We start from the raw sequence: 21823 nt of genomic DNA on the forward strand, positions 1-21823 counted from the left end.
TTGTATTTATTTCTACACCAGTTTTTAATGCAACATTCAGTAAGCTAATTATGTATAGGTCCTGAGATTCAGGTGACTAACAGAAAAAAAAGCTGTTAACTGACTAATCATGTCCAGATATTACCAATCACATAAAATAGTACACATTCTTTATCTTTTCCTTAAATCTCTTGTTGGTTTAATTTCTTTCCTTGTAACCCTTGTAGCTATCCCTTTAAGAGATAGCCAGAACTTTTTACAACCTACAGCTGTTGTCAGTCACCAATTAAGCTGACAAGTCTTTGCCAAGTGTGACTCTTATCAGAATCCTTGTCCCTGAGAGTTTGCATTGTAGTTTGTACAAACAAGTAGTTAATATATTCAATTCATATATATATATATATACATACATATATATATGTATATATATATATATATAAATGAATTCTTGGGGAGAACAAAGGAAAAAGAATCAAGATAAAACAATGAGAGAACAGCAGAAGAAGGGACAGAGAGGAGCTAAGTATGAGAACTGCAAAGAGGCTGTGTAGAGAGAACTGATTTAGAAGAATATAGTGAATGGACTAAAGAGCTCCATGTGCTTAGATTCATTTGAGATCCCTCAGATTAGTATTCTAGCTGCTTGTAACATCTGTTATGGACCCTGGTAGAAATCTCCTCTGAACAGACACCTGTAGAGAATTTGTTGTGTGTACACTAATTTCAGGTCCACTTGATACAAGCTATAGTCACCTGAGAGAAGGGAACCTCTAATGAGAAAATGCCTCCATAGGATCAGGCTGTGGGTATTTTCTTAATTAGTGATTGATGTGGGAAGGCTCAGCCCATTGTGGTGGGTCACCCCTGGGCTGGTGGTCCTGGGGTCTATAAAAAGTAGGTTGAAGCTGGATATGGTGACATACACCTTTAATCCCAGCTCTTAGGAAGCACAGGCAGGCAGACTTGTGAGTTTGAGGCCATCCTGGTCTATAGAGCGAGTTCTGGAACAGCCAGAACTACACCAAGAAATCCTGTCTCAGAAAAAAGAAGAAGCAGGCTGAGCAAGCCAGTAAGCAGCACTCCTCCATGTCCTCTGCATCAGCTTCAGCCTGCAGATTCCTGCCCTGTTTGAGTTCCTGCTGTGACTGCCTTTAATGTTGAACAGTGATGTGAAAGTGTAAGCCAAATAAGCTTTACATCCCAATTGCTTTTGGTCATGGTGTTTATTATAGCAATAGAAACCCCAACTAAGACAGCAATCAAACAGAAACACCTGAAATGAAGGAAACTGTCAACTAAATAAAATCTACAACAGACATCATCATTAACGGACAAGACCATGCAAAAGAAAGAATTTCAGGAATGGAGGACAAAGTTGAGATAATACCAAGGGACATTATATAATAGGGGGAAAAAACCCTAAGGCACCTAAATGATATTTTCAAATGATCTGGGACATTCAAGAGGATAAAGTTGAAAGTAATGGTGTAGAAGAGGGAACAGACATAAAATTGAATGGCATAGAAAACTAATGAGGGTGGGAAGAAAGCCACTCCCACCCTCAAGCAGTTCTGCTCAAATGGGGGCTATCCAGCCAGGATCCTCAAGGCCCCAGTTGGTGGGAAGAGAGCCATGGGCATGTGGCCCTTACTATGATAAGGAAATATGTGGTAGAGAATGGGAGAGAGAGAAGCAGAACGGATCACGAGCTATGGAAAGATGCAGTAAGAAAGAAATGAAGATGTGAGGAACGGGCAGATGTTGGAGGCCTGCTTGCCCCTCCCACCCTTGGGGGCCATGGTAAAGGCAGTGAGGAGTAGACTGAGGGTCCATGTTGATGTCCCGGCTGGATGGCTGCCAAGGCCTATGTCTGACCCCTGGTCCTACAGTAGCTAGGGACTGTGTTGATGTCCACCGTTCCTGTTGCCAATGAGTACCATGCTGATTCCAGTGGGTTGGGCCGCCTCCTGGGGCCATTTTTGGCTCCATGAATCACACTGCCACTGGGGCCGTACCTATCTGGGCAGGCTTTGTCACCAACTGGAGCCATGGAGACAACCAGGCCTAGGCTGCTGCCAAAGACCATGTCTGGGTCCATGAACCTACTGTGGCTGCCGATGTCTATGTTGATGCCCATGTCCCAGGGTTCCACCAAAGGCCACATGACGCCTGGGGTCTGAATTGAAACCTGTGGCCTTATTGGTGTCCAGGGGCTATGCTGCTGCCAGAGCCATCTGATCTGAGTGGCTGGGGCTACCACTTGGAGCTTGGATGTCGACCAGGCCAAGCTGCTGCCTGGGGCCCAGCAGCAGCTGGGGTCTGTTTTGAAGTCTGTGGCCCAGGTTGCCACTAGGGCCCATACAGAGTCCCAAGATCTGGGCCTGAGGCTGTGGCTTGGTTGGAGTCTGGGGGCCACGCCACAGCTTGGGTCACACAGGTCAGGGTGGCCTGTGCTGCCATCCAGGGCCATGGTGTTATCTGGGTCCAGGCTGCTGCTGAGGACCATGTCTGGGTCGGTGGCCCTATAGTGACCAGGGTTTGGGTTGATGTATGTGGCTCCTGTTGCCACCGAGTGCCATGAGGAAGCCCAGAATCAGATTAACCACCTGAGTCCAGGTTGGTGTCCAAAGGCCAGGATGCATCCAGATCTGAGTGGCCTGAGCGGCTATTCAACATCATGGTGACACCCAGGTCAGAGCTGCAGCCGAGGGCCATGTCAGGGTCTGTGGCTCTACTGCAGCCAGGCTCTGTGCTGATGTCCGATGCTCCTCTTACCATCGAAGGCCATGCAAACACTTGAGATCGTGGGCCATGTTGGTGTCTCAGAGCCATACTGCCACTGGGGCAGTGGTGACATCCAGACTCAGCTGTTGTTGAGAACCATGTTGGGTCCATGGTCCTACCTTGCCTGGGGTCTGTGCTGAAGTCTGGGCCATGTTTTGCCACCAAAGGTCACATAGAGGCTCAGGGCTGAGGCTGCAACTGAGGCCTTGGTGGTGTCCGATGGCCTTATGTCTGCTAGAACCATTCCCACCTGAGTGGCCATTCCTTCTACCCATAGCCAGGATGTCATCAGGGCTGAAGCTGCTGCCAATGGCCATGTCTGAGTCCGTGGTCCAGCTGCAGCTGGGGTCTGTGTTGATGTCTGTGGCCTGTGTCACCTCAGGAGGCCTTAGGAACCATGGGAGATGAAATCAGAGTGACATGCTGAACTGGCCCCATCCTTCACTGCTCTGGGAATGCTGACCTTGCTTCTCACTGGACACTACAAGCAAGAGAGCTGGCCCCCTCCCCTCACCACAGGGAGGGTGAACTGACCCTGAGGGCAGGCACGTAGGGGAGCTGCCTCCACCACCTCATCTGAAAAGAATGGCCCCAGTGGCCCCGAATGACCAGCTTGGCTACCACCCAGGCCCATAGCTGGGCTTTGGGTTGACCCACCCTAGCATCTACCCCATCTAGGACCTGCTGGAGCTTGTGAAGGGACTGGTTCTATAGAACAATACTGGCAAGATCTCCAAGCCTCAGGAGGCCACAGGATACCCCAGAGGAGTTCAGGTGAGGATCCAGTGAGGATGGTGAACCAGAAACCAGAGGCCTTGAACCAGACCAGTGACTCACTGCAATGAACATTTGCCAGTCAAGCTGATGGGACAAAGTGGCATACGCTATGGCACACCGAGGCCTCCAATGCCACTGGGATGAGGGAAGAGTGATGGAGAGGGAGGAAAGAAGGAGAAGCAAAGGGAATTTTATGTTTTGTTTTTTAATGTTCTTGATTACTGTGTTTTGTTTTCTTTTGTGGTAGGATTGTGGCAGGGATGAGGAGAGGATATGGGGGGACCGGGAGGTGAGCAGAATTGGGGTGCATGATGTGAAACTCCCAAAGAGTCAACAAAAAAGTTAAATAAAAAAGATTTGTTCCAAAAAAAGAAAAACTAATGAAATTATAGAAAAAAAGAGAGAGAGAGAGGCCTCAGATTAGAGAAAGAAATTGGTGTATAGAACTCCATATAGACAAACAGAGAAGAAACACTCCACGACATACAGCAGTCAGGATGTCAAAAATATAAGTTAAAAAATAATTGTAAAAGCAGCTTGAAAAAGATGACAACTCACAGGCAAAGACAGAAAGATCAGAATCGCCCCAGACTTTTCATCTGCCTTCACAAAGGCCAGAAGTACATAAAATGAGTTACTTCAAGCTCTGAAAGCAAACTGTGACCCAAGAATTCTGTATTCTGCAAAGCTGTCTTTCAACATTGATGGAGAAATAAAGGTATTTCAAGACAAACACAAATTAAGGCCATTCACAACAACCAAGCCAGACACTGAAGAAGGTTTATATTGGAATACCTCACAGGAAGAATGGAGGACAGCTGTCTTCGTGTGAATCATGAGCATACACTTTATGAAAACAATAGATAAGCTAGACTTGAGAAAGAAATACCCCCCTTCAACACAGCAACTCAGCAAACCCTCAAAACCAATATAGGAGAAGAAAAAGAAATACCAATAATCCAGCAAAACAGAAGAACATCACCTCACAAATTTAGAGGAAATAGCAAGCCCCTTCCTATAATAATCTTAAATGTAAATTGTACGTGGTCATTTCTTTCCTGCCTGTCAGCTTCTAAATAACAGACTTAGAGAGTGGATATGAATTATAAATGCTCAGTTGACACCTCAGGCTTGTTACTAGCTAACTCTTACACTTAAATTAACCCATCTTTCTTAATTATGCTTTGCCACATGGCCTGGTACCTTTTCTCAGTTCAGCATGTCTGTCTTGCTTCTGTGTGTCTGCCTATGACTTCCTGACTTTGCCCTTCTTCCCACTCCCACCCCAGCATTCTCCCTGTCTCAGGCTGTTTCACCCAATCTCTTTCTGCCTAGCTATAAGCCAATGAGCTTTTCATTAACAATGAGAGCAACACACTTTCACAGTGTAGAGGATTATTCCACAGCAGTAAATGGCCCCAGTTTACCACTAAAAAGATATAGACTGATGGACTGGATTAAAAAGCAAGAACCAACTATACATTCTCTCCAAGAAACACACTTACTCAGCAAGGAAACCAAATCCACAATGTCAAAGGATGGAAAACAAACTACCAAGTGTGATGGCTAATCTTGGTTGTCAACTTAACTACATCTGGAATCAACTAAAACCCAAGAATCTGGGCACACACGCAAGGCGTTTCTCTGAATAGATCATTTGAGGTGGGAACACCTGCCCTAAATCTGGATCTTTTGAGGTCAGAAGAACTACCCTAAATCTGGGCCATATCTTCTGGTGGCAGCCCATAGAATAGGAAATGGAAGTTGGAAGCTTTTGCTTTTTGCCTACTTGCCCTCATTCTTGCTGGTAAGCTCATCTATCCTGTTGTTGAGGCTTTCCTTTGCTGGTATTACTTCTTCAGAATTCTAACATAGACTGAAGACTAGCAGCTCTCTAGGACTTCCTGGGGATTCCATCCGCAACTAGGATTGATTAGATGTCCAGTCTGTGGATTGATTGTTTTGGAACTACTTGAACCACAGCATGGAAGCCACTCTAATAATTTACACACACACACACACACACACACACACACACACACACACACACACACACACGTTCTATCAGTCTGTTCCTTTAGAGAACCCTGACTAATATACCAAGCAAATTAAAAATATAAACAAGCAGATGTTGTTATCTTTCTAGAGGGAAAAGTAAACTTCGTAGCAAAATTAATGAGCTGAACTTAGGAGATATATAGAATATTCTCCCAACAGATAAGAAACACACATTTTTCTCAGCAGCGCTCATAACCTTCTCCCAAAGTAATCAAGCCTCAACAAAACATAGAACAAACAACAAAACTAAGATAATTCCTTACATCTTATCAGACCACAATGAAATAAAACTAGAAATCAACAATGAGAGAAATGACCCAAACCACAAAAATACTTGGAGGCTGAAGGATGCGTTGTTAAATGAACAGTTGGAGATCATTCAAGAAATCAGACAGGACATTTTAAGATTCCCAGAAACAAATAATGATAAAAACAGAACCTCTCAGATCTCTGAGACACAGCCGAGACAGCCCTAAAAGGAAAGTTTACAGTAAATGATGACATTGCACCCAAGGTGACTTTTCTACTGGGATTCTCATCTGCTGTGTCCTTTTCCTCCACATGGGGGCAGTGGTGGGGCTCAGCAGCCAGTGGGAAAGATGGGAAGTGGGAGGAGCTGCTGTAGGCTCCAGCCTAGGGTCTGGATCTCTCTCCAGTGTCTTTCCCTGAAAAATTTCTTGCTGGCAAACTTTCAGAATAAAGGAGGTGACATCAGCGATGCCTAGGTGCATAGAGCTGAGGGAGTCTGTAAGAAAAAAATCAAGAAATCAGCAAAGAGGAGTAAAGGAAGAATTAACACAGTTGCACTTTTTTTCAACAAAGCACATGATTTTAATTACTATGAAAAAGCTCCACTCTGGGCCCCAGTGGTGGTGCATGCCTTTAATCCCAGTACTCCGGAGGCAGAAGCAGGTGAATCTCTGAGTTCAAGGCCAATCTGGTCTAGAGAAGGAGATCCAGGACAGCCAGGACTGTACAGAGAAACCCTCTCTCAAAGAAACAAAAAACAAACAAAACAAAACATGAAAAACTGAAAAAAAAAAAAAGCCCCACTCTGTAGTTCCTTGTGAAGTCCTGACACACCCAGATGATTTGTGCTCATATTTCACACAGAACACACACAAAGTAGTCTAGAAGAGAGACATGTCTAAGATTTATGGTGGTCCAGGGCAATTAGGGCTGTTTAGGATTAGCATAATAGATGCAGGTCAACAGTAGGGACTCAGATTACAAATCTGAGGTGCTTCCTGTACCCAGACATCCCTGGGAGCAGTAGGGTGGGAAGTGCCTGTTTAACTGTGTCAAGTAGGGCACCTGGGAGGTGGGAGGGAACCTAGGAGACTTTTGGGATGGCTCTGTGTGAGGAGGGGACTCAGGCAGGGGTCCCCAGAAGTGACCTCACTTCCTTAACAATGACCCAACAATGCAGAACCCTGCAACCAGGCAGCTAGCTGCTTAGAGACAGCCTCGCAGGCTCCTTTGTCCTGATACTCTAGTCAGAGCAGGATGTTTTCTTGTTGTCTTGGGATTACTCGAGGCTCAGACCGTAAGAAAGAAAAAAGAAGAAGCCATGGTGGAGGCCATGGTGGTACCCAGAGATCCCGGATTCACTCCTGGCTCCAACGCCTCTGGCCATTTGGCCGGAGAGAAACAAACTCGACCCAGGACAGTCAGGGCCAGGATCACACACACCAGGTAATCACTCTGAAATCTCAGAGTTTTCCCAAATTTCACTTTGGGAGTTTGGCAGTGTAAAGATTCAGGAAAACTTGGAATGATAATAGCCAATCAGAACGTTGTAGTCCTGTGCCTGTTGGAACCATCCACCTTGATCTCTCCTCAGGTTGAGAAGGAGTCTGCCCCAAAGGACCTGAAGGAGTCCTATAGAAAGTCCCGCTTCAGTACTTTGGAAGAGGTGGTGATTCACCTGGTGATTTCCCTGCAGATTGGGGATCCCTCCGTTGTTCTCACGTTCATTTGCATATATCAAAGGTTTGTCACCATGCAGCAGGTGCCGGACCTGCTGTTCAAGCAGTGAGTGCCCACCTCCAAGCTCAGAGGCCTCAGATCCTCTCCTGGTTATGGGAAGCTCTCTGCCTTCCTTTGAGCCTCCTTACTTTCTAGAGTGTTGTTGAGTATTCACCCAACAGCATGAAGTCAGAAAGTGCTTCCTCCAGGCTCGGCCTTAGGGACTGGTGTGTCCAGAGCTGAGACTCTAATGAGTGTGGATGTTCTCTGCACCTTCATAAAGCTCTCTATCCTTGGCCCAGTTTTTCTGAGCCTTGATCAAAGCACTTCTCCTATTGTAAAGGAGGTTCTAGAATTCCTATTGGAGTACCGAATAGAGATGTGTCCAGAGTGGAGACGCATGGAGGGTAATCCAAGGGACCTGGTGTGCACTGGGATGTCTGGATAGAGATGTTTGTGATCACCCACTGCACAAACATATTTGAAGCACCTACTGTATCAGGGTGAATTTATAATTCTGAGAGCAGACAGGACTTCTAGGTGCTGGACTTAGATTCCTCTCCAGGTATCAGTGTCCCCCTAGAGGTCTTTTGGATGGGGACCTGAGACTCTACAGATGACATCCTTCCTGGTCTCCTCTAGGTATGCATACTTCTACCCTGATTGTGAAGAGGATGAAGAAGTTATGGAGTAAGTGGGCTTTGCAACAAGAGAAAGGCCTTGGCTCTCCAGAGTCGGGTCATTTGGGTTCTAAGGGTCAGGGATGACTGATGCTTGGGTCTCACACTCCTGCTTTCTATACTGATGTCAGAGTATTTCCTGGAGGGTGAGAAGAATTGCCTGTGTTGGGTCCTTGCTAGTGGGAATATGGAGGAAGCCTGTGGCCTCCGGTGCCCCAGTGAGACTCTACCCTGATCTCAGCCCATGTCATCCAGGCCTGGTCAGCTGTGCTCCATTACAGCCTGAGAAAGGGATGTGCGAAGCTCCCTGCTCACATGGACCTCACAGCCCTGCTCACTGTGCTCATTTGCATAAGGGCTGGAGATCTTCTTGCTTGCAGTCTCACATGCACGGGAGCCTGGAGAGGGGCAGCAAAGGAGAATCCAGGCCACTGACTGTGCTGTCTGTCTCCTAACCCAGAGCCATCTCCACCCTCCTGGATATAAGGATTGAGAAGTTCCCTGAGGATTTTTGCCAGGCATCAGACCTGTCCATTCTGAAACAAGTGAAGAACTACTTGATTGTCAACATTCCCCATTCAGGTGTTCTTATCCGTGTCAATGAACTCCTGACCCAGCTGCAGGCAGAAGTGGCCAGTAACTCAGAGGCCAGCACTGAGGAAGCCTCAGGTAGGTGCTTGACACCCTGTCAGGAGGATTCAGTACCTGGAGTGCTGGGGGGATCCTTGAGAGGCTCCTCTTCAGGAGCTGTTACTGGACTCTAGCCTGGACACATGTCCTTTTGTAGAATACGGTCTGGAATTCCAGGCCGACATGATCTCCTCTGTGTTTGGAAAGGCTGAGAAGGAGGTCTCGTCCTGGGCATGTTGTCTGTTCCTGCACTCCACTGCCTCTTCCCCTTCTAGAGATGCCTGCAGCAGCAGCACATCCTTAGATCTGGGGAGCTGCACATGCACAGATCTGGAGCTTGAAGTCTGTTAACCAACAACGAAGACAGCTACATGGGAGCTGGAGACCACAACAAGCAACAGAAGTTTCTGTGACACCCGTGAGATGTGGCAGCAGCGGTGGGTCACCACACGGGTTAGCAGCTGTGGATACTGAGTGTCCTCATGTGAGCAGATATTGCAGCTTTTGCACATCTGACTTTGCTGCAGTGGGTCTCCCTCCCCAGGGAATGGCCCTGCCACCTGTTTCCCTTCTGCTGAACCATCAGTATCTGCTCTGCAGACAGCACCAGTTCTCTTGTTCCCCACAGAATCCCTCCCGGATTTGAACCCCCAGCATCTCAGCCCCACAGCCAGCCTCCCCATCCCCTGAGGAACTGTTTTTATTATTCTGGTTATTTTCGATATTGTGTTAGTTTAAGTATTGGTTTTAATAAATTGTTCCTTTGGTTTTCATTGTCTAAGTTGTGGTTTGATGTCCCCTCAGCATGCTTGTACAGGGCCTAGCAGTTTCCCTAAGCAGACCACACTGGTTCCATGAGAGGCTACATAGAGACAGACCATCCTGGAGAAAGGGAGGCAAAAGCCACTGCCTTGACAGAGACCAGGTGAATGCCTGAGAGAGGTGCTAGAAATACAGATAGTTGTGGCTGGCTGCTGTTTGCTGGGGTCCTAAGAGCTAGGTCATGTGCTTAGAGGTCTGGCTGACCAGGTGTCCTTCAAAGGGTTTCTGCTTTAGTTTCAGGCTCCTGTAGCTGGGTAGCAGTACTATTTCAGGGTCTGATGAGGACAAATTGCAATGTCACCAGGTCCCTGCTTCCCATGTGCACAAGGCTAGGCACACACTCACCATTTCCCATATTAAAGACACAATGTGAAGAGAGGAGTGGCCATAGATTTCAGGGGTGTTGGATGCTATGGACAATGTTTAAACCATGCTGATTTTCTTGAAGTAATCCTTAGCTTTTCTTCAATGTTGGGACAGTCTATGAGTAACAATGTCAAGGTTTTATTTACATTTCCTCCTGTGTTCATGGAATGGCCTGGAATCAACCCAAGTGCCACTCACCATGCTTCTGTAGCTCTCCTCATGACAATTCCATTGATGACTCCCACCAACTCTTGTCCCGCATATGTGACCTGGGTCAGCTTAGGTGCCCTAGAAAGAGCTTTATTAGAGACCAAGCTCTCTAATTTGGGGTTGTTTTCAACACCCTCAGAGAACTGCAGGGCACCAGTGTCCCTGAGGAGAGCTGAGGCACAGGCCACACATGCTTAGCTCTTCAGATATGCAAATCCTGTCAGAGACATGCCCAGCCCAGAGCCATGCTGCCTAATGACCACTCCTACTGGGCTGGTCCCTGAGCTGAAAAGACCAGCAGCCCTCCCCTTTCCCCTCTCCTGGAGTTGGCTGCACTCTCCAGTGCAGGGGTTGGGGCATCAAGGCTTTGCCTTCTCTCCCTCAGGGAAAGGGATCCAGTCCCAGTGGCTCATGCATAAGCTCCTGTATGATGTCACTCGCATGTGCGCAACATGGCCACTCCTGCTTCCCTGCCAGACACCTTGGAAGATTTGCCTTTCTTGATTGACTGGGAGGCAGAGAGGATATGTGGAGACTTCTGCTATTAAGGTGACCTGGTGATGCTCTGCTTGGTGTCTTCCCACAGCAGCATCTAACTAAGGGAAAGCAAATATGCCCACCTTCTAGATGGTGAAACATCTAGTGTCATCCAGAACAGTTCATAGTGTTTTCAAGTGGACCTCAGGTCCTCCAGGGATGGAGGCTTGGTTTAATGCTAGGAGGTTATTCCTAATCTTCATTGTTTGTGGACACCTTTAAAAGTAACCCTGAAGCTGGGCACAGTGGTGGACTCTTCTCATCCTAGAACTTGGGAGACTGAAGTAGGAGGATCAAGATTTCAAGCCCTTGTAATTAGCTCAAGGCCAGCCTGGACTGCATGAGACCCTACACAAATAAAGTGCCCGTGAGGGTGTAGTTCAGTGCTTACCCACTGTGAAGCTATATCATCCTTACAAACAAACCAAAAAATGTCCCTGTTATATATGATGAGGGTTTGCCTCATAGTTCCCCTATCCTCACAGATCCAAGTTTGGAAAAGGTATCCTCTAGTGTGGCCTGATACTTGAAATGGAGAACCCCACACTGGGTAGAGGTTTTGAAAGGACCAAGCAGATGCCATAAAGGCTGCTCAGTCTTCTCTCAGAGATCAGGCCTCAATTTCAGGTTGCTGAAACTGAGCAACTAATTTCTCAGAGGGCCATGAACAGAAGACAATTAATCACTGATGCCCCTGCCTGCAGGGACAGGGAGATGGGACACACCAAGCTTGGGCTTCTGAGCCTGCCCCCACAGTCAGTATGTGCAGGCCAGCCAGCCTCCATAGCAGCTCAAGGACAAAGCTTGGGACTTGTCCAAGTCTCTCCCAAAATGGATAACTGCAACCTCCAACTAACCCTAGCCAATTAAGAGTTACTAGGAAAGGCGCAAAGCTACACAGAGAAACCCTGTCTCAAAAAACCAAAAAAAAAAAAAAAAAAAAAAAAAAAAAGAGTTACTAGCATGATGAAACCAATCCTGAGTCTGTTCCTATGTAGTCTGTAGACCCCAAGCCCGCCCCCCTTGCTTTACTCCCTATCAATACCTTGCCCATTTGCGACCTGTGGTCTCGCCTTCTGAGTCAGATGGATGGAGAGACCTGGATTAACTCACAACAGTAAAAAGACTCTTTGCTTTTTCATCAGATTTGGTCTCTTGATGGTCTTTGGTGGACTCAGTACAACTGTTTTTTTTTTCTCTATTTGAGACAACAGAGAATGTTTTGACACTACAAGTGAATGCACTTGACCTTCAAAAACTGAGAGAGCCCACTTTTAATATGAGCTGCTTGAATTATGCCAAGACTCTATGCCTCCAAGGGTTAAGGTTTTATTTTCTCTCAATTTTTCAGACAGAATCTCACACTGTAGCTCAGGTTGGCTTGGCTTGGAACTCCTATATAGATCTGGCTGGCATTGACCTTATATTAATTGTCCTACAGCAGCCTCCTGATTTCTGGGATTATAGGCATGGGCAATGTGATTGTTATTCTTGGTTATCAACTTGAGTACACCTGGAATTAACTAAAACCAAAATGGCTTGGTACACCTGTGAGGGATTTTTTTTTCTTAATAATAATCTTTTGAAGTAGGCAAACCTACTTCTAAGCCAGATCTTTGAGGTGGGAAGAAAAACCTCTGATCTAGACTACACCTTCTACTGGCATCTCAGAGAAGAACATGGAAGGACACTTGCTCTCTCTGCCTTCTTCTTTTGGCAAATACTGAAGACCAGCTGAGACATCTACCCTCATGGATGAACAACACTGGGTTCTTGGACCTTCCACACATAGGCAGCCACTATTGGATAAGCTGGACCACAGTTTGTAAGTTATTCTAATAAAACCCCTTTCTCTCTCTATATATGGAGAGATTCATTCTATAAGTCCTGGCTCTATATATATATATATGGAGAGATTCATTCTATAAGTCCTGTTACTCTAGAGAACCCTGACTAATACAGGCAAACTGGTTTGACTTCAAATTTACTTTCAAGATATGAAGAATGATTAAGATGGGGGTATTTAAATGTACTGCTAATTATTAGGAAATCTCATCACCTCTATAGCAATATGCAGGTGTAGGTTATTGAAATATTAAGGAAAAATTAAAATTTACTTGCTATTTACTAAGTATATCAAATGGAAAGGGAAAGTGACTGGTATCATGGACATAAGGGACTTTGTGGATCATTAAAATAAAAATAGAAAACTCTGGGTGAGAATAAGGATAGTGGTACTTACTAGATATGTTGACACTGCTGGGATCCACATAGAACACACACACGCACACACACACACACACACACACACACACGCGCGTGCGCACACACACACACACACACACACACACACAGAGAGAGAGAGAGAGAGAGAGAGAGAGAGAGAGAGAGAGAGAGAGAGAGAGAGAGAGAGAGAGCCCAAAAGTTTTTCTATCACCTTTATTGGGAAGTAGAGTTGTGTGGGTGAGGAGTGCACAGGCTCAAATATGAGGTTGGGTTCTAACAAGCCAGCATAGAGAAGCTGTGCCCTGGATGGGGGAGTATTAGAAAAGTGAGGTGGCTAATAAGGTCCTTGAGTGCGTGTGTGTAGTGAGGACTGTGAAGCAAGATTTAGTCTCTTAGGACAAGCAGTACCACCACAGCTAGGGTCCGGAGGCAGGATGGTCAGTCTCTGATGACCGTGTCTAGCTGTTTGGAGAAATATACAATGGGGTACTGCCCCATGCTTTTGCAAAAAAGCTTGTAGTTGGTTTCATGTAGATAGTGACAGAAGGGCTTGTGTTCATCTGGAAATGCAGGTGTAGAGGACAGAGGGAGGAAAGGAGGGAGGGAATAAAAGAGAGAGGACTTAAGTAGCTATCAATTGCAGAGAGCTTTTTGGTTAGGTGTGGGATTTGTGCCCACTCCCCCTTCTCTGTGCTGGGATTTTGTCTGGTTTGAAACTGTACATGTCTTGTGCATGCTGTCATGGTATCTGTCAGTTCATATTTGCATATTTGCCCTGTGGTGTCTGGAAGATTCTGTTTCCTTGGTCATCCATTACTTCAGGTCTTACAACTTTCTCACTCCTCTTCCACATAGAACCTGAGCCTTGCAGTGAGGGCTTTGATAAAGACGTCCTATTTAGGGCTGAGTGCTCCAAGTTGCTCACTCTCTGCATGTGGTCCATTTGTGGGTGTCTGTGTTAATTACCATCTACTGCAAGAAGAAACTTCTCTGCTAAGTATTGAGTAATGTACTGATGAGCCAAGTTCAGCAGCTAAATAATGAACAAGTAAATTAAATAAAAAGGGACATATTAACTCTCATTTTCATAGAAAGCATTTTAATAATTGGAGGTGATTACTAATGTTCTAACTTTGTGTGACCAATAGATCTGTCACACTTTCATAACTATTATTACTGTAAATGATGTATGTGTGGGTATTCATGTCATGGTCTGTGTGGAGGTTGAAGGTAACTCTGTGGAACTGATTTTTTCTTTTACCTTTATTTGGGTTCTGGTGATTGAATTCAAGTTGTCAGGCTTGCATCCTCGGACAGAAAACACCTTTACTAGCTGAGCCATTTTGCCAGCACAATGTGTTATTACACTTTGACCTACTTCGTCCCCCCCCCCCCCCCCCCCCCCCCCCCCGCCCCACTGCCCTTCACCTGTTCCCTCTGGTTCATTCTTGCTGGGTCCTTCCTCCTGGTGATGTCCCACTTCTAGCTTTCATGTTGCAGCTATCCCAGACTCCAAATTAAACTTTTATAAGTGCCATAAATATCAGAACAATCCATGTTGCAATGGACTGTAACAACCGTATTCAGAACACTTGGCATGTTCTCATTGCTCAAGGCAGAAAAAATTGAAAACACAATTCACACCTCATGTATGCAAATTCTTTCATTCTTTTGAGTATTAATGGACATATTATTATTTTCAACACAGACTGGTGTCATTAGTTAGATTTTTCTATTGCTGTGAGGAAACACCAGGGCCACAAAGCAAGTTGGAAAGGAAAGGGTTTATTCAGCCTACACTTCCACATTGCAGTTCATCAGTGAAGGAAGTTGGGACAGAAACTCAAACAGGGCAGGATCTTGGAGGCAGGAGCTGATGCAGGCCATGGATGGGAGCTTTTTACTGGATGGCAGCTTTTTACTGGATGGCTTACCCTATCTTGCTCAGACTGTTTTCTTATATAACCCAGGACCACCAGCCCAGGGATGGAACCACCTACCATGTGCTGGGTCCTCCCCCATTGATCACTAATTGAGATAATGCCTTAACACTAGATCTCATTGAGGCATTTCCTCAACTGAGGCTCCTTTCTCTCTTATGACTCTAGCTTGTGTCCACTTGACACCAAGCCAACCAGAACACTGTTGAAGTTACTTATCTGCCCAAATGCAAAGTGGAATGATGTCTTAATCTACCTTCTTTGGAGTTAAAAGTAAACTCTGACCCTGGTAGACCAGAGAAACAATAAGTGACCAATATTCACTTGTTACATAAGGGTTAAGTTTTTCAACCTGTGACCAGAGAGATTCATTTTAAGATCCCTGATCTTTGATCTCATGACTCTCTAAAGCCCAAACCTGGCATTCATATACCTGCATGTATTCACACGTATTAGAGATAGTAACAATTAATGGCCCTCTCCCTTCCAGGAAAATATTATCAATTTTCAGAAACTGGATTTGTGAGCTCTGACTTACAGTTCAGGGATGCAGAAAACAAATATGACAAAACCTATCATCCTTTCACGTGTCTTTCAATCTCTAAGCCCCCCAGTCCCTGTCCCTATGTAATTGCATATGGAGTGGAGTTGTGCCTACTCAATTCCATGGCACATAGCCTTTCTTACAATGGTCCACTGGCTATCTTGTGCCATTCATTAGTCCTTGCTGACTCTCTGGGACACTGGAAGTCAGATTTGTCTTGTTTCACTTGCTGGTACCTTGTGTCTTTTGGGCTCAGAGCCCTTTGCCCCCATCCCTATGCCACAGCATATGGAGACAGCCTGTGCCCTCTCAATTCCATGGCTCATATCCTTGTGACATAGGTCCATTGGCTATCTTGTGCTGTTTTCCTTGGCCCTCGCTGACCCTCTGGGACCCCATGGGTCAGTCTGCTGGGCCTTATACTTCATTGTGAAAAAATGTGCCTATGGCTCCCTGCCCCCACCACTGCCACTGACCAATGACTTGGGTTGGTTCCTCTGCTGCTGCTCCTACCATGCTGCAGACTGGGAGGTCCCTCTCTCCTACCTGGCTGCACTGCTACTTCTCTGTCTTTCTTTCACATAGTTTATTTCCTTGAATGGAAATGTATGATTGATATGGCCATCTATATTTCTTTCTGACTGACTTTTAAATGCTTCAAATTATCTGTTTTTTATTCGCTTTATTAGGGGAAAAAACCCACATCAACATGTGGTCAGGTGCCATATTTGATAGGGGTGACCTTGTGATCAGGTGGTGCCATCTTAAATAAGGGCAATCATGTGATCAAGCCACCATCTTAAATAAGAGCAACCACTTGGTCTAGCCGCCATTTTAGCTAAGGTTAAAGCAGGCAAGTCATATTACCTCACTGCCATCTTTATTAAGGGCAGCATGGGCAAGGCACCTGGTGCTCAGGCAGTCTGTATGGAGGGAGGTTAGGGAATCACCTCCCACCACACTTTGCTTCATCATTGTTTTACAGGCCAAGTAAAAGTCCTCTGGCCTTGGCCTGGTGTTCTACAGCTACCTCTCTCTGGCTTCGTGGGGCAGAGGTCCAGTCACAGACTACCATTTGTTCCTCAGCAGGAGCTCAGATGTATCCGATCCCCTTTGGGGCATCAGTGGAACCACATGCAGGCGGTATCATTATATTAAAATTTTAAACTTCAGATTTTAACATTAATATAATCTGATATGCTTTGGGTGACAAGTTCAGGAGTTTAAAATTTTCTTGGCTACTAGTTACCTGCTTTTCCATGATTTGGATTTCAGTATTGATAGATAATACTAATTTATTTAAAACTTTTGTTTTTTCCTTATTTGTCTATTCTAAGGTTGGTATTTTTTTCTCTCTCTCTCCTGGTCCTGGGACCCCTGCTCTTCCCAATTACTAAGCCATGGGCCAAAAGGCTCCAAATGAATTCACACACTTTAACTCTTGTTTCTATCCATATTTCAGCAGGCTGGCAGAAACATTGGAGCAGCAGTTGTGGACCACAACCTGCAGCTCTTTCCCTGCATGGATGCCAGCAGAGATTCTTGTCTATGTGATGTGGACCAGTCCAGCCAAACATAATTGTTCCCTGTTTCTACAGCCTGGTCAGATAACCACATGCTTCTGACAAATGCCCCATTTCCCAGTCTTTGACTCGCTTTTCAGCCTTTTTTCGGGGCCCTGAAACAATGCCCCAATGCCGACTAGAAGCAGTTCAAACGAGAATACATTATCCCATGTTCCTTGTCCAGAATAGGCTGAAATGCCAGGTCAAAAGGAAACCCCCTGGCATAGAGGACTGATTGACTATCTAATACCCATTGATGTTTGTTAATTAAAATGGTTCTGCAATAAGATAAGACACTTGACCTTCTTTATGCAGAACTAGGGAGGTATTGTATAACCTTAAGAAATTATTATTTCTATAAAAATCAATTAGGATGGAGCTTCTGGTCCACCAAGAGGGTCCTTTTCCTCTTCTCAGAAGGTCCTTTTCTCAGAGTTGGGCTGCACCCTGACTCACAAGCCCCTTTACTCCTGTTCTCATTCGGCCTTGGTATCTTTCCCCTGTCACTCTTCTTTACCTTCTCAGGAGACAGCTTAAGAAATAATTATTTCTATATAAATTATTCAGGATTATAATCTAGCTGTACTCCAAGATCAGAACTACAGTTACAGGGTCTTAAAAATGGTAATAGAGGGCCGGGTGGTGGTGGCACACGCCTTTAATCCCAGCACTCGGGAGGTGGAGGCAGGCGGATCTCTGTGAGTTCAAGGCCAGCCTCGACTACAGAGGGAGTTCCAGGAAAGGCACAAAGCTACACAGAGAAACCCTGTCTCGAAACTCCCCCTGCCCAAAAAGGTAATGACTCAGATATCACTGTCAACAGCTTAAAGGATGTCTCTCTTTACTCAAGGTCTATTCAGGCTTAAGAATGTGAACCTCCATGTCCTTGCTAACATCATTAAGCTGTAACTAACTGGGAAACCTGTACGTTCAGTTTAAGTCATATATATGCTCTCAAAGTTATAAATACATCTAACAGATTTTGTTCCCACAGTCCTCAAACACCTGTAGAGATCTGAGAATATGGCATTTAATATAAAAGTCTTTTTATGATAAAGAGACATGTCAGCTCCTGGCAGCATCCTATATCTTCTCCAATAAGATAGATGGCCACGAAAGAACTTCCACCTGGAAGCTTATGGAAAGGCTGGCCATGAAGCAAAATGCTGAGATCCTGTCCAGACTGTGAATAAGTGGAATACTGGAGGACCGATTGCCCCATACTGCAAAGTCAAGGTGGGTCAGTCTCCTCAATTCTCTACTCCATTGAAAAAATACTACCAGATCTTCTGGATCTATCAGCTAAAAAAGCTTTGGGGCTTTTGCCCTCCCAATGACCTTGGAGAGATTTGGGATTGCTGCCTAGGTAGCTGGAAAGCTTTCTCACTTCTTCTTAAACTTATCCATTTCAGATCAGATCTGACGGTGTTTGATGATTAGGGTATCAGTTTAACAGCCCCAATCCCAAGATTTTATATATATATATATATATATATATATACTCTCCAATTACAGATATATATGCCTCATTCACAGACTTCATGGTACAGGATAGACCCATTTCAGATATAACTCCAGAGGTTCAAAGTTTTAATACTGATAAATGCAGCTTTGATAAACAGATAGAACATTGACTACAAAGAGTTCTTAAGAGTCCTTAAATGGATTTTAACCTCTTTACCATCATGTAAATCCATTCCAGCTGTCTTACAGATAACTACAGGCTCCTGGGAAAAGTTTTGATACTGCATCAAGAAATCTGGTCTGATGAAACTAACAATCTCCAGACCCCAGCTATTTTCTGAGCATATTTTGCAGATTTGTTGTTCCCGTCTGACCTTCAGAGAAACAGCAGATGACATGGCTTCTATACTCCTGATTTGGCATGCCATTTTCCACCAAGCTCCTGGAACACCACTGATGCAACCTGCCTCCTCAGTTCCCTCAAGGAATGTTCTTGATTTCTTCCACCATGCATGACTCCCAGTTCCCCCTTCCCACTTCACCCTTGTCAGCTTGAAGAAGCATCGAGAATATGGCACCCTTGTTCTCCCACTTGCTCCCATAAATCACCTCTTATAATAATCAAAATGGAGGAATTTTAATATTCTAATTTGGCCCTTGAAATCCCACTCCTTGGTGCTGCCCTGTGTCCTGACATAAAAGCCTCATTCTAAGGAAATCTCTTTCCCTTCCCCTCTCTTTCTCTTCTGCTCTTCCTCCCATGAGGTGTGCACCTACAACTTCTCTCCCTTTCTGTCTTTCTCTTTTCTATCTTTCTCTTCATCTCTCTATTATAATATACTCTTAACCTGAATGCAGCCTCTGGGTTGTAAATTACTGGCCACCACTATGCCCACATGGCCTGATTCGCCACAGCCCACCTCTACATCTGCCCAGCATGTTTCTCTGCACCATGCGTGGGATACCCTTGGGGTACCCCCACCTACACAATAATTCATAAAACAAGGGGCTATAGAGATGGCTCAGTGGTTAGAAGAATTGCCTGCTCTTCTAGATGACTTGGATATAATTCTCAGCACCTGCATGGCAACTCACAATTGTCTGTAACTCCAGTCCCAGGGAATGCTACTTCCTCTTATTGTGGGTCTGACTCAAGTTTTGATTGTAGAAAATTAGAGGCTTTTTATTACAAAAGACTGACCAGGACAGAACCAGAGCAAGTTCTCTAGGTAAAACCCTGTCTATTATTAGTCCAAGGATTTTAAAGGCAAAACCTACAAAGCTGTAATTTTGGGGACCCAAATTAACTCTTTCAGTCTGGGTGTGGGCAAGGATTGATTTTGTTTTTTATTTTATTTTTAAAAAGTTTTAATTTATTCTTCTCTCATACATTATATCTCCACAGCAGTTTTTTCTCCCTTCTCTCCTCCCAGTCCCTCTCACTTCCCCTCCTGACAAGATCCACGCCTCCTTTGTTTCCCTTCAGAATGGGGAAGACATCCCAGGTATATCAACCAAACATGGCACATCAAGTTACAATAAGACTAAGCACATCTCCTCATGTTAGGACTGGACAGGGTAACCCAGTGGCAGGAAAAGAGTCCCAAAAGCAGGCAAAGGAGTCAGAGACAAAGGCTGGGTTTTGTAACAGACATTCACAGCACCTGCCTCAGCCCTCCAAGCAAGCAAGCGTTTCATACAAAAGTGGAAATTAGCAGTTAGACTATTTAATCTTGTGAACTGAACCTTGTAAGAATAGCTGAGGCAATGAAATATTTTCCAACAATCAGAAGTTTTTAAGAATAGCCCAACTATACCAGGAAGTTGTCCATCTTGGGCAACCTGACAGGGTACATTCAATGTAGAAGCAACTTCCTCATGGCTATAGAAGCTAAAAGCAATTTTGTTTTTAGAAGTCTAGCACAGTAAATTACCCTCTACACATAACGTTCATCATCACACTTTGCTTGCCCTTGTAGGGACCCAGGCAGGCACATAGTGCACAGATGTACATGCACACAAAAAATTCATACTCATAAAAAAATAAAAATAAAAAAAGAAATTGAAGGACAAAGAAAAAAGCTAGAAGTGCCTGGCATGGTGGTGCACACCTTTATTCCCAGCCCTGTGAAAAGGCAGGCTGATCTCTGTGCTTTTGAGGACAGCCTGGTTCACAGAGTGAATTTCAGGAGCTGTATAGGGAGAACATATCTCAAACAAAATGAAACAAGCAAAGAAACAAATAAATATGCTAGAAGAGCAAACATGTAACTTTATTTTTGTGTTTGGAGCTGTGGTTTCCAGGAAGGCCGAGGAGAGAATTAGAACAACACTGTGTCCTCAAGCTTCAACCTCTGAACTACTGGTTAAAGGTATGCCCCAACCTCACCCCTGCTGGGTGTGTGTGGCCTGGGGATGACACCCAAGCCCTCTTACATGTTAGGTCAGTCTCTGTGAACTGAGGAAATCCCTAGGCTCTATCACAACTCTCAATTCTTAAATACACACCATGACTTCAAATATAAAATAAGCATCCAGTGATGTTTTATGAGAAACAATTATTTTGACTCATGGGCATTGTTCAGGACATACCCAAGCTCCAGAATTTTAACTCATTTGCAAATAATTTGAACGTAAGTTTTGAAACTGTAGCCTCCCATAAGTATATTGTATTATTCTTATAGGTTTAGATCTGATTTTTTACTCAAAGTCTTAATAGTTTTAAAATAGGAAATCATGGTAAAGCAATCTGTCAAACAGCAATAGTTTAAAAAGTTTAAATTTTTGTTTAAAGGGACAAAACTAAGAATTGAGAATTTTTTTCTTTAAAGAACTTCTTTTTTCATAATGCAAGAAGGAAGTAAAAACAAAATTATAAATCATGCAAAGGACCCATTCCTGGATGCCAGGGCAAAGGGCAGGCCACATGTGCAGATTGTAAACAATGCCAAAAGCATCCTGGGAGAAAGGACAAAAGCGAGATTTCTCTGAGCTGTCAGTATGTATAGACAAACACTGTTACTGGCTGAGAGTATTGCCCAGGAAGCCATGGGAAGTTGTTTATGTTCTTTCAGACAGGCTCCTCAGCAGGTCGAGGTGATCACATAAATGTCTGATCTCTTTGTAGTTTTTTCACCTTAGTATTTGGCCATTGCAAATGACTTGTGCCCTATTGGTACAAGGAGACAGCACAGGACAGACAGGGCTTCAGAAGGCAATGAAATGATGTAATGGAGCTCTGCCTTCCACCTTTGGCTCCCTTGATCCGAGTCT

General features: G+C 44.7%; 1 protein-coding gene across 1 annotated transcript in view; it reads right to left on the reverse strand.

The window, feature by feature from the left end:
- Positions 1 to 425: 425 nt before the first annotated feature.
- Positions 426 to 21823, reverse strand: part of LOC128104432 (zinc finger protein 809-like) — a 62361-nt gene continuing 40963 nt past the window's right edge. The window contains 1 exon segment of the mRNA XM_052729337.1: positions 426 to 6343. Coding sequence (XP_052585297.1) covers positions 6084 to 6343 — 260 coding nt within the window. The 3' untranslated portion in view covers positions 426 to 6083.

The sequence above is a fragment of the Peromyscus californicus genome, unplaced genomic scaffold (genome assembly GCF_007827085.1).
Source record: "Peromyscus californicus insignis strain IS unplaced genomic scaffold, ASM782708v3 Scaffold_8__1_contigs__length_139910024, whole genome shotgun sequence".
NCBI lineage: Eukaryota > Metazoa > Chordata > Mammalia > Rodentia > Cricetidae > Peromyscus > Peromyscus californicus.